Here is a 12,712-nt window from a genome sequence, read left to right as displayed (position 1 = left end):
CCCCTGTCTCTGTATCCAGCAAAGGAGAGGAAGTTCCCTCTATAAATTAAGCAAGTGCTGAGTTAGCTAATGTGTTCAGTTCATATTCCTGAATTAGAAACAGAAGTGTTCTGGTTCCTTTGTATTGATATCCAGTGGCTATTTATGGCAGTGTGCATAGTGCAAAATAGATCAAATTATATTATGTTCACCTAATTCAAATAACCTTGATCTTCCCTGTGAAAATCCACACACAAGTAATGTTCTCAAGGTACCTCAACTAGGAATCTATGCATGCAAGAGGTTAGGAGGGTGTCAATTGAGTTTGAAATAAAATAATACAATGTAGCCTTGTCGCTAAAATCTTTAGCAAAGATTCAAACCTCAACCTTGCTTGGTTTTCCCCACATCCTTGGGGTGGGGGGGGGGGGGGGGGTGGAAAAAGGTGATTGTCCTGAGTTTACAATTTGGCATGGTAATAAATTAGTCATTCACGTGGGCAGTAAAATTTGAATTTCTTTTTTCCGGTCTGTTTAAGGAATGATGGCTCAACTCTAAATTCAAATGAAGTTCATTCTGATGCATCGAAAGTGGCTGATATTGAGAATCCTGCTGTTAGATCACCTTTTCTTCAAGAAAACAATGGTAATAAATAATATCTGTTTCAAAATGTGTTTTTAGTTACTTTATTGCTTCATCGAGGTTATACGTCACTGGTCTTTTTCAGCTTCTTCGATTCCGGTTTTCAGTTGCAGAATAGTTCTATTGGTATAAATGGTGCTGCAAGTTTAAAGATAATTATTCTAATTGTTCTTGATTATAAAAAAATACATGAATCACGGAAATCTGAAATTTACAAACAAGGATTGTTTTGATCAAGGGATGAAAACGTGTACTAAGTGAGTGCGGTGTTAATAAAACATAGCTGTTAGTCCGGTCTGATTTTGTTTCTCATTGCTGATTACAAAATTTGAGGTTCTAAAACACCGACATCTGCAGGTTTAGCACACAAGTGCTGGTTAATCATGATTTTCGTGGATCCGTGTACGTGGGTTCCAAAAACCCACTTGCAGTGAAGGTATGCTTGCTGATGCACAGGAGCATGTTTCATGATGGCACAGGGACCATTCGGAGGACGCACATGTTCTCAGATGCAGCATTGGAGCTCTTGGTTGATGAGGTGCAGAAGAGCCCCCTGTTCCTCCTGTCCCTCTCTCCTCCAACAGCTGGTACTGCTGTGCCTGGCCTCCTCATCATCTTCCTTTCAGACCATTGGGGACCCCAAGCCAATGACTTTTATTTTTCATTGCGTCAATAGGGTCAATTAGTTCAACATTTACTCTTTTTAGTATCTAGTAGCTGTTGGGAGAGGGCTTTAGGTCATGCACTATCCACTGAAATGTTGTTCAGCCTTCATAATGAGCGCTAGCAGGCAACTTAAAAGGTGGTCACCTGCCTAACGGTATGGATCACTGTCTGTGTGGAGTTTGCATGTTTTCCGTGTCTGTATGGGTTTCCTCCCACAGTCCAAAAGACGTGTTGGTTAGTTGCATTGGCCATGCTAAATTGCCCCTTAGTGTCCCGGGATGTGTGGGTTAGAGGGATCAGCAGGGCAAATATGTGGGGTGATGAGGATAGGGCCTGGGTGGGATTGTTGTTGGTGCAGACTCGATGGGCCGAATGGCGGCCTCCTGCACTATAGGGATTCTGTGATACTAACTATCTCTGGATGGCTGTCCAGGGCAAGCTTTTTTTATTCTTTTACCAAGTTGGCTAAACTGGCATTTCAACTTCAGAAGCCAACTTGGCTAGTTCAGAGGCTAGTTAGCACCTAAAGCAGTTGGCAAAGAATCATCCCCCCCCCCCCCCCCCGCAAAAATGGTGAATTTACCCAGATCAGCATTTTAAAAATGCCAGGTGTGAGCAGCCATCAGTTCTGATTTTAATTGCTATGCGTTTGTTTTCATTGCATATTTATTATACTGTTGCCAAAATGGATTTTGACAAGCTACCTGGATGGTTGTACAATTAAGATGCAGTCTTCCAGTTGGTGTTTATAACATGATTTGTTAAAGCTGCCACCATCTGTCAGCTTTTCTGATGGTGCAATGGAGAAAATCTTTTATTTTCATTATAGTCAACAAACCTTTTCTTTTGCTTTTACTCATGGTTTAATCATTGTGCTTTTTGTTCTCAGTGTCTACACATTTGGAAGTAGTGTGTGCAGAACCACCACAGACCATGATTAGTAGACAGTGCCCGCATTTAAGGTGACAATACTATTTGCTAGGAAAACTTTCTATTCAAAATATGCTTGTGTAATATAATAGTAGCTGCTTGCTTTTGCAACTAACTAGAAAGCATAAATTGAGTGGAGCCTGTTATGCCTTTTATAGGCACATGAATAGGAAAAGGGTGATAAAAGGAGAAGTGAGGCCAATTTAGGACCAAAAAATGGATTTATGCATGGAGACAGAATGAATACTTTGCATCTCTCTCTACCAGGGAAGAAGATGCCATCTAGACCTTGGTGAAAGAGGAGGAAATTGAGTCACTAGAAGAGTTTAAAATTATTAAAGCGGGAATGGTTAGGTTGTCTGTACTTAAAGCTGAAAAGGCACTTGAAATGGATGAGATGCATCCAAGAGTATTGAAGGATGTGAGGGGGGAAACTGTGGAAGCACTGGCCACAGCTTTTTGATGTACCTTAGAGACTCGGGTGGTGCCAGAGGACTGGAGGGTTGCAAACGTTACACTCTTGTTATTTTTTAAAAAGTTAAGTCCAGCAACTACAGGCCAGGCAGTTTAACTTTGTTTCTGGAAGTTTTCCCACCACCAATCATTCGGAACAAAACTAATAGTCGCTTGGACAAATGCAGGTTAATTAAGAGAAGTTCAGCATGGATTTCTGAAGGGAAACGAACTTGATGGTGATTTTTAAAGAGGTAACAGCAGGGTTGATGAGGGTAATGTTGTTGATGTGTCAATGAACTTCCAAAAGGCATTTGATACTGTGCTGCACAACAGACCGGTGAGCAAAGTTATGACTCATGGAATAAATTGGAAAGTAGCAACATGGAGATGAAATTGGCAAAGTGAGGAAACCGTAGTGGTTAATGGATCTTTTTTCATACTGGAGAAAGGCTTGTAGTGAGGTTCCCCAGGGTCAGTGTTGGGATCTGTGCTTTTCCTGATGTATATTGATGACCCAGATCTTGACAGGGTGCAGTTTCAAAATTTGCATACCGTACAAAACTTGGAAGCATTGTGAACTGTGAGGAGGATAGTATAGAACTTCAAAAGGACATAGACAAGGCAGTGGATTGGGTGGTCAAGTGGCATGGACGGCACAGTGACACAATGGTTAGCACTGCAGCCTCTTAGTGCCAGGAACCTGTGTTTGATTCTTGGCTGGGGTCACTGTCTGTGCGGAGTTTGCATGTTCTCCCCATGTCTGCGTGGGTTTCCTCTGGGTGCTTCGGTTTCCTCCCACAGTTCGAAAGACATGGTTAGGTGTATTGGCCAGGCTAAATTCTCCCTCAGTGTACCCGAACAGGTGCTGGAGTGTGGCGACTAGGAGATTTTCACAGTAACTGCATTAGTGTTAATGTAAGCCTACTTGTGACTAATAAATAAACTTTAGATGGAGTTCAATGTAGAGAAATGTAAAGTTTTAGCAGGAAGAACATGAGACAATATAAAATAAAGGGTCCAGTTCTGAAGAGTTCAGGAGCAGAGGGACTGGAGTGTGTGTGTTAATAAGTTATTGATGGTGGCAGGGTAGGTTGAGAGCACGGTGAATTAAGCATTCAGTATTCTCAGCTTCCTTAAAAGGGGCACAGCGTACAAGAGCAGAGCAGTTATTTTGAACTTGAATAAGACACTAGTTCGCCCACAGCTGGGGTATTCTGTCCGGTTTAGGAAGGATATAAAGGTATTGGATACGGTGCAGAAAAGTTCACAAAAATGGTTCAAGGAGTTTCAATTTTCAAGATGAATTGAAGTTGGGACAGTTTTTCTTGGAGAAAAGAGGAGATTTAATAGGGGGATTGAAAATCATCAGGGATATAGTGAGGAAGAAAGAAAAGGAAATGTGTGGGAGCCCCTGGGGAGAAAGTGGGAGAATGGTGCTAACTGAATTGCTCATTTGGAGAGTCGATGTAGACATGATGGGTCAAATGGCCTCCTTCTGCACTTGGTGATTCTGTGGTGTCTGCCAGGATTCTGCATCCAGGAGAAAGGAACAAAAACTTTGAGAAGAGAACATGTGCTTTCTTCCTATATTTCAGAGTAGCTCTTTTTAAAAACCCCAGCTTAAACTTGGTGAGCAGAACTAATCAGCATTGTCCTTACAAACTGTGTTCTAATTTTTTTAATTTCTTTGTAGACACCATAGTGGCATTGCTGGTGAGCTGGTGAAGGGAGCCCTGTCTGTGGCAGCCTCTGCTTATAAGGCTCTTTTTTCAGGGGACACCAGTGTGACACAGGTATTTTTTTAAAGTTTTCTTTAAATAAAACTATTTGGACACAGTTCACAAGATTTTTAATGCCTTTACAGTTGATGTGATTATTGTGCTCATATGACAGTGACTAGCGTCCATTTCTACTTGTAGAGCAGTGCTGGTTAGAATGGTTGACGAGGGAAGGGCCGTGGATGTCATCTATATGGACTTTAGTAAAGCGTTTGACAAAGTCCCTCATGGTAGGCTGGTAAAAAAAGTTGGATCTCATGGGATAAAGGGGGAGGTGGCTAGATGGGTGGCGAACTGGCTTGGTCACAGAAGACAGAGGGTGGTAGTGGAAGGGTCTTTTTCTGGCTGGAGGCCTGTGACTAGTGGTGTTCCGCAGGGCTCTGTATTGGGACCTCTGCTGTTTGTGATTTATATAAACGATCTGGAAGAAGGTGTAACTGGGGTGATCAGTAAGTTTGCGGACGACACAAAATTGGCAGGACTTGCAGATAGTGAGGAGCATTGTCAGAAGCCAGAGAAGGATATAGATGGGCTGGAAATTTGGGCAAAGAAATGGCAGATGGAGTTCAATCCTGATAAATGCGAAGTGATGCATTTTGGTAGAAATAATGTAGGGAGGAGCTATACGATAAATGGCAGAACCATAAAGGGTGTAGATACGCAGAGGGACCTGGGTGTGCAAGTCCACAGATCCTTGAAGGTGACGTGACAGGTGGAGAAGGTGGTGAAGAAGGCATATGGCATGCTTGCCTTTATAGGACGGGGCATAGAGTATAAAAGTTGGGGTCTGATGTTGCAGATGTATAGAACGTTGGTTCGGCCGCATTTGGAATACTGCGTCCAGTTCTGGTCGCCACACTACCAGAAGGACGTGGAGGCTTTGTAGAGAGTACAGAGGAGGTTTACCAGGATGTTGCCTGGTATGGAGGGGCTGAGTTATGAGGAGAGATTGGGTAAACTGGGGTTGTTCTCCCTGGAAATCGGAGGATGAGGGGAGACTTAATAGAGGTGTATAAAATTATGAAAGGCATAGATAGGGTGAATGGTGGGAAGCTTTTCCCCAGGTCGGTGGTGACGTTCACGAGGGGTCATAGGTTCAAGGTGAAGGGGGGAAGGTTTAACACGGATATCAGAAGGACATATTTTACACAGAGGGTGGTGGGGGCCTGGAATGCGCTGCCAGGTAAGGTGGTGCAGGCGGACACACTGGGAACGTTTAAGACTTATCGAGATAGCCATATGAACGGAGTGGGAATGGAGGGATACAAAAGAATGGTCTAGTTTGGACCAGGGAGCGGCACGGGCTTGGAGGGCCGAAGGGCCTGTTCCTGTGCTGTTTTGTTCTTTGCTGCAAGTAGATCTTTAAAATTGCAGCTATTTGTAGCTGAGTTTTCCCAGTTAATGCTTCGCTTTTATGAAGAGTCATCCAGACTCAAAGTTGGTTCTGTTCTCTCTCTCCACAGATGCTGCCAGACCTCCTGAGATTTTCCAGCATTTTCTGTTTGTCTTCTTTGTTAATAAGAAATTCAATTCCTTTCTGATGAGCAATGTTGTTTTAACCATGTAATGCTTATAGTTGGATTAGTATTTTCTGTTTATTAATTGTGAATGATATATTAATGCAGTGCCCTGCAGCTTGTGGGAATATATATTTGCTTCTGCAATTTTCTCTGTCCTACAGATTTTTAATTCTGACCTGCCCTTTGAGGGAATTGTCCAGAACCATGCAGTTCCATTTATGGAATTGATTTGCGTGTTTATCTTGGACCGTTGTTATAAACTTAGTATTAGTCAGCTAATGAACAGCAGAAGCCAGAGAGCTGCTCACATGCATACTTTAGGCAGAATATGATAAGCACGGGTGGGAGAGACTGATAAAGAAGAGGTGAAGAATAGTTTGCAGTTGCTTCTTTATGGTTGTCATGATTCAGCTGATTCAGATTTTTGCTTAAATTGGGCAAGTAGATAGTATAATTTGTCCATGTTGGTAATTATCGGTTGCTAAATACTAATCCAAAAATAGCACTGGCTTGCTTATCTCTTAAATGATTTGTATTATTTTGACAGATAAGTGTTTGATCCTATTGCTCTCTTTATCCACTGTGTATTCTCCAAGAATGGAGTATGGATTAGTTGCAAAATCAGGTTATAAACATTGCAAATGTCTCTGACTGCAATTGACACTATGCAGCAATTTATTTTGTAGAACAATGTTCAGACATCTGGAATAGATGGCCAGGCGTTCTTTTGGTAGATGGCTAGAATACTGGGAAATTATCCTGAAGGAGGTAGTTGAGTTTTGGGGTTTGATGTTTGAATCTCATATTTTTAGGAATGAGGATTGAATTTTGTCATAATACACCAAATGGGGGTGGTGACAAATGATTTGATTAATGTTTAAGTTTATTTATTAGTGCCACAAGTGGGCTTACATTAACACTGCAATGAAGTTACTCTGAAAATCCCCTAGTCTCCACACTCTGGCACCTGTTTGGGTACACCTGAGGGAGAATTTAGCATAGCCAATACACCTAACCAGCACGTCTTTTTGGTCTGTGGGAAGAAACCAGAGCACCTGGAAGAAACCCATGCAGACTCTGCACAGATAGTGACCCAAGCCAGGGAATTGAACCTGGGTCCCTAGCGCTGTGAGGCAGCAGTGCTAACCATTGTGCCACCATGCCACCCCAATGTGCACAAATTGAGCATATCTAGAGAGGCTCCATCTGCGAATGATGAAGAAACGGATGCAATTTCATATGAAAAAGTGTAACTTGTGTGATTCAGCACAAGAATGGTGATGTAGATCACAAAATAATGGGTAGTGGATCTTTGATTTTAGTGAACAGATTGACAAAACAATTGATATACAGTCAGGAAAATAAACAATGTCAAGGGTTTAACTAGGGCTGTGGTTTCTAACATGAGCCACACCCAAAGTACCACATGCAATTTGGTCTCCCTATTTTAGAAAGCTTATCTCCCCAGACCACTGCACTCCAATTCTGGCTTCCTTGAGTAACTGTTTCAATCACTCCTCCACTTTGTAGTCAGGCCTTCAGCTGCTTGGGCCCTCACCTCTGAAATTCTCTCCTGAAGCCTCTGCACATTGCTATCCTCATTTAAGATTCTTCTAACACTGATCATTTTGACCGAGCTTTTGGTCATCTGCCCTACTAGCTCCCTACATGGCTTGGTGTTGTGTGTGATTTTCTAAAACTCCTGAGAAGTGTCTTGGAATGTGTTATTATGTTGAAGGCGCAATATAAATTGTTATTGTGGCATCAGATTTCTGGAGAAGTGGAAAGAAGGGCTGCTCTATTCATTTCAAGGAAATGGAGGCTAACTACAAAAATATTTTGTCCCAGAATAATGGCAAAGGAGAGGGAAAAGTTAAGGACAAGGATGCTTGATTTGTGGAGAAACATTATTTTAGGTAGTTTATAAAGTGCCATGAGCAGATTAAATGGAGATTAAAATTGGCAGATTGAACAGTAACTCAATAATAAGAAATATTTAACCAGGAAATGCAAAGGGTTCAAATGAAGTATTTACAAAGTGGCCGGGTGTGGAGGGGGTGGATGGATTAAACGTTTGCTACCATTACTGAATAGGGAAACTTGACCAATGAATTTGGATTGCAAAGATTCAAGAAGGCAGCTCACTCCCACTTTGTTGAGGACAATTGGAGGTGAACAATAAATGCTAATCTGCCAGCAACGCTCACATCCCATGAACGAATAATCCCAATTATGAACAGACACTTTAATAAAGGTTGAGCTGATGTAGATCTTCAATATATGATTGGACATTACTGATTTATCTAGAGGGTATATGTTAATAATCAGAAAAGCAGCTAGTGTGTGTATTTTTTTGGCCTTTACTTTAACAGCAGTTTTTCAAGTTTAAAGTGAAAACTAGAAGTGGGCAGCAAAGGAGTCTGGGAAGGGTTTTTATTTTAACTTTAAAAGTCAGTTACCTGGGAGGTTCCCCCTCATTGATCCACTGGAGCAAGCTGAGAGGGGTGATTGAAGGCAGCAGTGCTGGTGAGAGATTAATTGGATTAATTGAATTGTTTATTTACTTAATTAGTCAGCTAGTGTGTGTATTTTTTTGGCCTTTACTTTAACAGCAGTTTTTCAAGTTTAAAGTGAAAACTAGAAGTGGGCAGCAAAGGAGTCTGGGAAGGGTTTTTTAAGCGCGTGAAGTATAAAAGGTAGGCTGCAGTATACAGCGGGCAGCGTCGGGAGCGGGCAGTGGAGTGTGTGGGAAGCAGAGTGTGAGCTATAAGACTTTGGCTCACAGGGCTTGAGTGTGTGGGAAGCAGAGTGTGAGCTATAAGACTTTGGCTCACAGGGCTTAGGCTGAAAGGGCGAGCAGAGGTGAGTTTAAATTCATTTTTGCACTTTCTATCTGGTACTGGCAAGGTATCTAGAGGGGATGGGTGTGCAGGCAGTGCAATGTTCCTCTTGCACTATGTTTGAGGTGAGGGACGACGACAGTGTCCCTACTGATTACACCTGTGGGAAGTGCACCCATCTGCAGCTCCTCCAAAACCGTGTTAGGGAACTGGAGCTGGAGTTGGATGAACTTAGGATCATCAGGGACGCAGAGATGGCCATAGACACAAGCTTTAGGAATACAGTTACTCCGAGGATTGAAAACAGATGGGTGACGGTGAGAGGGGCTGGGAGGAAGCAGTCCGTGCAGGGGTCCCCGGTGGTCGTTCCCCTTAGCAACAAGTATTCCGCTTTGGATACGGTTGAGGGGGATGACATACCAGTGGGGAGCCGCAGTGAGAGGATCTCCAGCACTGTGTCTCTGTGGCTCGGGAGGGAAAGGGGGAGAGCGGGAGGGCGATAGTTATTGGGGACTCGTTAGTTAGAGGGATAGATAGGAGGTTCTGTGGCAGCAAAAGAGACTCACGGATGGTATGTTGCCTACCGGATGCCAAGGTCCGTGATGTCTCAGACCGTGTTTTCCAGATTCTGAAGGGGGAGGGGAAACAGTCACAAGTCGTGGTGCACATTGGTACCAATGACATAGGTAAGAGAAGGGACGGGGATTTAAAGCAGGAATTTCTGGAGCTGGGCTGGAAGCTGAGAGCCAAGATGAAACATGTGGTCATCTCTGGTACGTTGCCGGTACCACGTGATAGCGAGTTGAGGAACAGGGAGAGAGTGCAGTTAAATATGTGGTTGCAGGGATGGTGTAGGAGGGAGGGTTTCAGATACGTGGATAATTGGAACACGTTCTGGGGAAGGTGGGACCTGTACAGACAGGACGGGGTGCACCTGAACCAGAGGGGCACCAATATCTTCGGAGGGAAATTTGTTACGGCTCTTCAGGGGGGTTTAAACTAATTTGTCAGGGGAGTGGGAAAGGGAGTTGTAGTCCAGAAGTCAGTGAGGGTGGTGAGGTATTGGGGAAGGTATCAGGGTCAAGGGTGGGTACTGGTAGACAGGAAGGTGGGTTGAAGTGTGTCTACTTCAATGCAAGGAGCATCCGGAACAAGGTAGATGAACTTGGGGCGTGGATTGGTACTTGGGACTATGATGTTGTGGCCATTACGGAGACGTGGGTAGAACAAGGACAGGAATGGTTGTTGGACGTTCCGGGGTATAGATGTTTCACTAAGTGTAGGGAAGCTGGTAAAAGAGGTGGAGGAGTGGCATTGTTAATCAAGGATAGTTTAACGGCTGCGGAAAGGCACTTCGTGGGGGATCTGCACACTGAGGTAATATGGGCTGAAGTTAGAAATAGGAAAGGAGCGGTCATGTTGCTAGGAGTTTACTATAGGCCCCCAAATAGTAATAGAGATGTGGAGGAAGAAATTGCTAAGCAGATTATGGATATGTGTGGGGGTCACAGGGTAGTTGTCATGGGGGACTTTAACTTTCCAAATATTGATTGGAACCTTTGTAGGTCAAATAGTTTGGATGGGGCAGTTTTTGTGCAGTGTGTGCGGGAGGGTTTCCTGACACAATATGTGGATGGGCCGACTAGAGGTGAGGCCACATTGGATTTGGTACTGGGAAATGAACCGGGCCAAGTGTTAGATTTGGTTGTGGGAGAGCAATTTGGAGATAGTGACCACAATTCGGTGTCTTTTGTAATTGCAATGGAGAGGGATAGGGCCGTACGGCAGGGCAAGGTTTACAATTGGGGGAGGGGTAATTATGATGCGATTAGGCAAGAATTAGGGGGCATAAGTTGGGAACAGAAACTGTCAGAGAAAGGAACTAATGAAAAGTGGAACTTTTTCAAGGAACAAATACTGGATGTCCTTGATAGGTATGTTCCTGTCAGGCAGGGAGGAAATGGCCGAGTGAGAGAACCATGGTTCACAAAAGAGGTGGAATGTCTTGTGAAAAGGAAGAGGGAAGCTTATGTAGGGATGAGGAAACAAGGTTCAGATGGCTCGATTGAGGGTTACAAGTTAGCAAGGAATGAGCTGAAAAAGGGGCTTAGGAGAGCTAGGAGGGGACATGAGAAGTCCTTGGCGGGTCGGATCAAGGAAAACCCCAAGGCTTTTTACTCTTATGTGAGGAATAAAAGAATGACCACGGTGAGGTTAGGGCCGGTCAAGGACAGTAGTGGGAACTTGTGTATGGAGTCAGTAGAGATAGGCGAGGTGATGAATGAATACTTTTCTTCAGTGTTCACCAAGGAGAGGGGCCATGTTTTTGAGGAAGAGAAGGTGTTACAGGCTAATAGGCTGGAGGAAATAGATGTTCGGAGGGAGGATGTCTTGGCAGTTTTGAATAAACTGAAGGTCGATAAGTCCCCTGGGCCTGATGAAATGTATCCTAGGATTCTGTGGGAGGCAAGGGATGAGATTGCAGAGCCTTTGGCGTTGATCTTTGGGTCCTCGCTGTCCACGGGGATGGTGCCAGAGGACTGGAGAATGGCGAATGTTGTTCCTCTGTTTAAGAAAGGGAATAGAAATGACCCTGGTAATTATAGACCGGTTAGTCTTACTTCGGTGGTTGGTAAATTGATGGAAAGGGTCCTTAGGGATGGGATTTACGACCATTTAGAAAGATGCGGATTAATCCGAGATAGTCAGCACGGATTCGTGAAGGGCAAGTCGTGCCTCACAAATTTGATAGAATTTTTTGAGGAGGTAACTAAGTGTGTTGATGAAGGTAGGGCAGTTGATGTCATATACATGGATTTTAGTAAGGCGTTTGATAAGGTCCCCCATGGTCGGCTTATGATGAAAGTGAGGAGGTGTGGGATAGAGGGAAAGTTGGCCGATTGGATAGGTAACTGGCTGTCTGACCGAAGACAGAGGGTGGTGGTCGATGGAAAATTTTCGGATTGGAGGCAGGTTGCTAGCGGTGTGCCGCAGGGATCAGTGCTTGGTCCTCTGCTCTTTGTGATTTTTATTAATGACTTAGAGGAGGGGGCTGAAGGGTGGATCAGTAAATTTGCTGATGACACCAAGATTGGTGGAGTAGTGGATGAGGTGGAGGGCTGTTGTAGGCTGCAAAGAGACATAGATAGGATGCAAAGCTGGGCTGAAAAATGGCAAATGGAGTTTAACCCTGATAAATGTGAGGTGATTCATTTTGGTAGGACTAATTTAAATGTGGATTACAGGGTCAAAGGTAGGGTTCTGAAGACTGTGGAGGAACAGAGAGATCTTGGGGTCCATATCCACAGATCTCTAAAGGTTGCCAGTCAAGTGGATAGAGCTGTGAAGAAGGCCTATAGTGTGTTAGCTTTTATTAACAGGGGGTTGGAGTTTAAGAGCCATGGGGTTATGCTGCAACTGTACAGGACCTTGGTGAGACCACATTTGGAATATTGTGTGCAGTTCTGGTCACCTCACTATAAGAAGGATGTGGAAGCGCTGGAAAGAGTGCAGAGGAGATTTACCAGGATGCTGCCTGGTTTGGAGGGTAGGTCATATGAGGAAAGGTTGAGGGAGCTAGGGCTGTTCTCTCTGGAGCGGAGGAGGCTGAGGGGAGACTTAATAGAGGTGTATAAAATGATGAAGGGGATAGATAGAGTGAACGTTCAAAGACTATTTCCTCGGGTGGATGGAGCTATTACAAGGGGGCATAACTATAGGGTTCGTGGTGGGAGATACAGGACGGATATCAGAGGTAGGTTCTTTACGCAGAGAGTGGTTGGGGTGTGGAATGGACTGCCTGCAGTGATAGTGGAGTCAGACACTTTAGAAACATTTAAGCGGTTATTGGATAGGCACATGGAGCACACCAGGATGATAGGGAGTGGGATAGCTTGATCTT

At 44.0% G+C, this 12,712-nt stretch overlaps 1 protein-coding gene across 3 annotated transcripts in view; it reads left to right on the top strand.

Moving 5' to 3' along the window:
- nbr1a (NBR1 autophagy cargo receptor a) overlaps positions 1–12,712 on the top strand; it is a 58,822-nt gene that overhangs the window by 42,444 nt on the left and 3,666 nt on the right. For all 3 annotated transcript variants that reach the window (XM_078223983.1, XM_078223982.1, XM_078223981.1), the window contains 3 exons: positions 518–624; positions 2,177–2,249; positions 4,367–4,466. In XM_078223983.1, coding sequence (XP_078080109.1) covers positions 518–624; positions 2,177–2,249; positions 4,367–4,466 — 280 coding nt within the window. The remainder of the gene's footprint in view (positions 1–517; positions 625–2,176; positions 2,250–4,366; positions 4,467–12,712) is intronic.

This window comes from Mustelus asterias, chromosome 11, assembly GCF_964213995.1.
Source record: "Mustelus asterias chromosome 11, sMusAst1.hap1.1, whole genome shotgun sequence".
NCBI lineage: Eukaryota > Metazoa > Chordata > Chondrichthyes > Carcharhiniformes > Triakidae > Mustelus > Mustelus asterias.
This window is presented reverse-complemented; position numbering and strand designations above follow the sequence as displayed.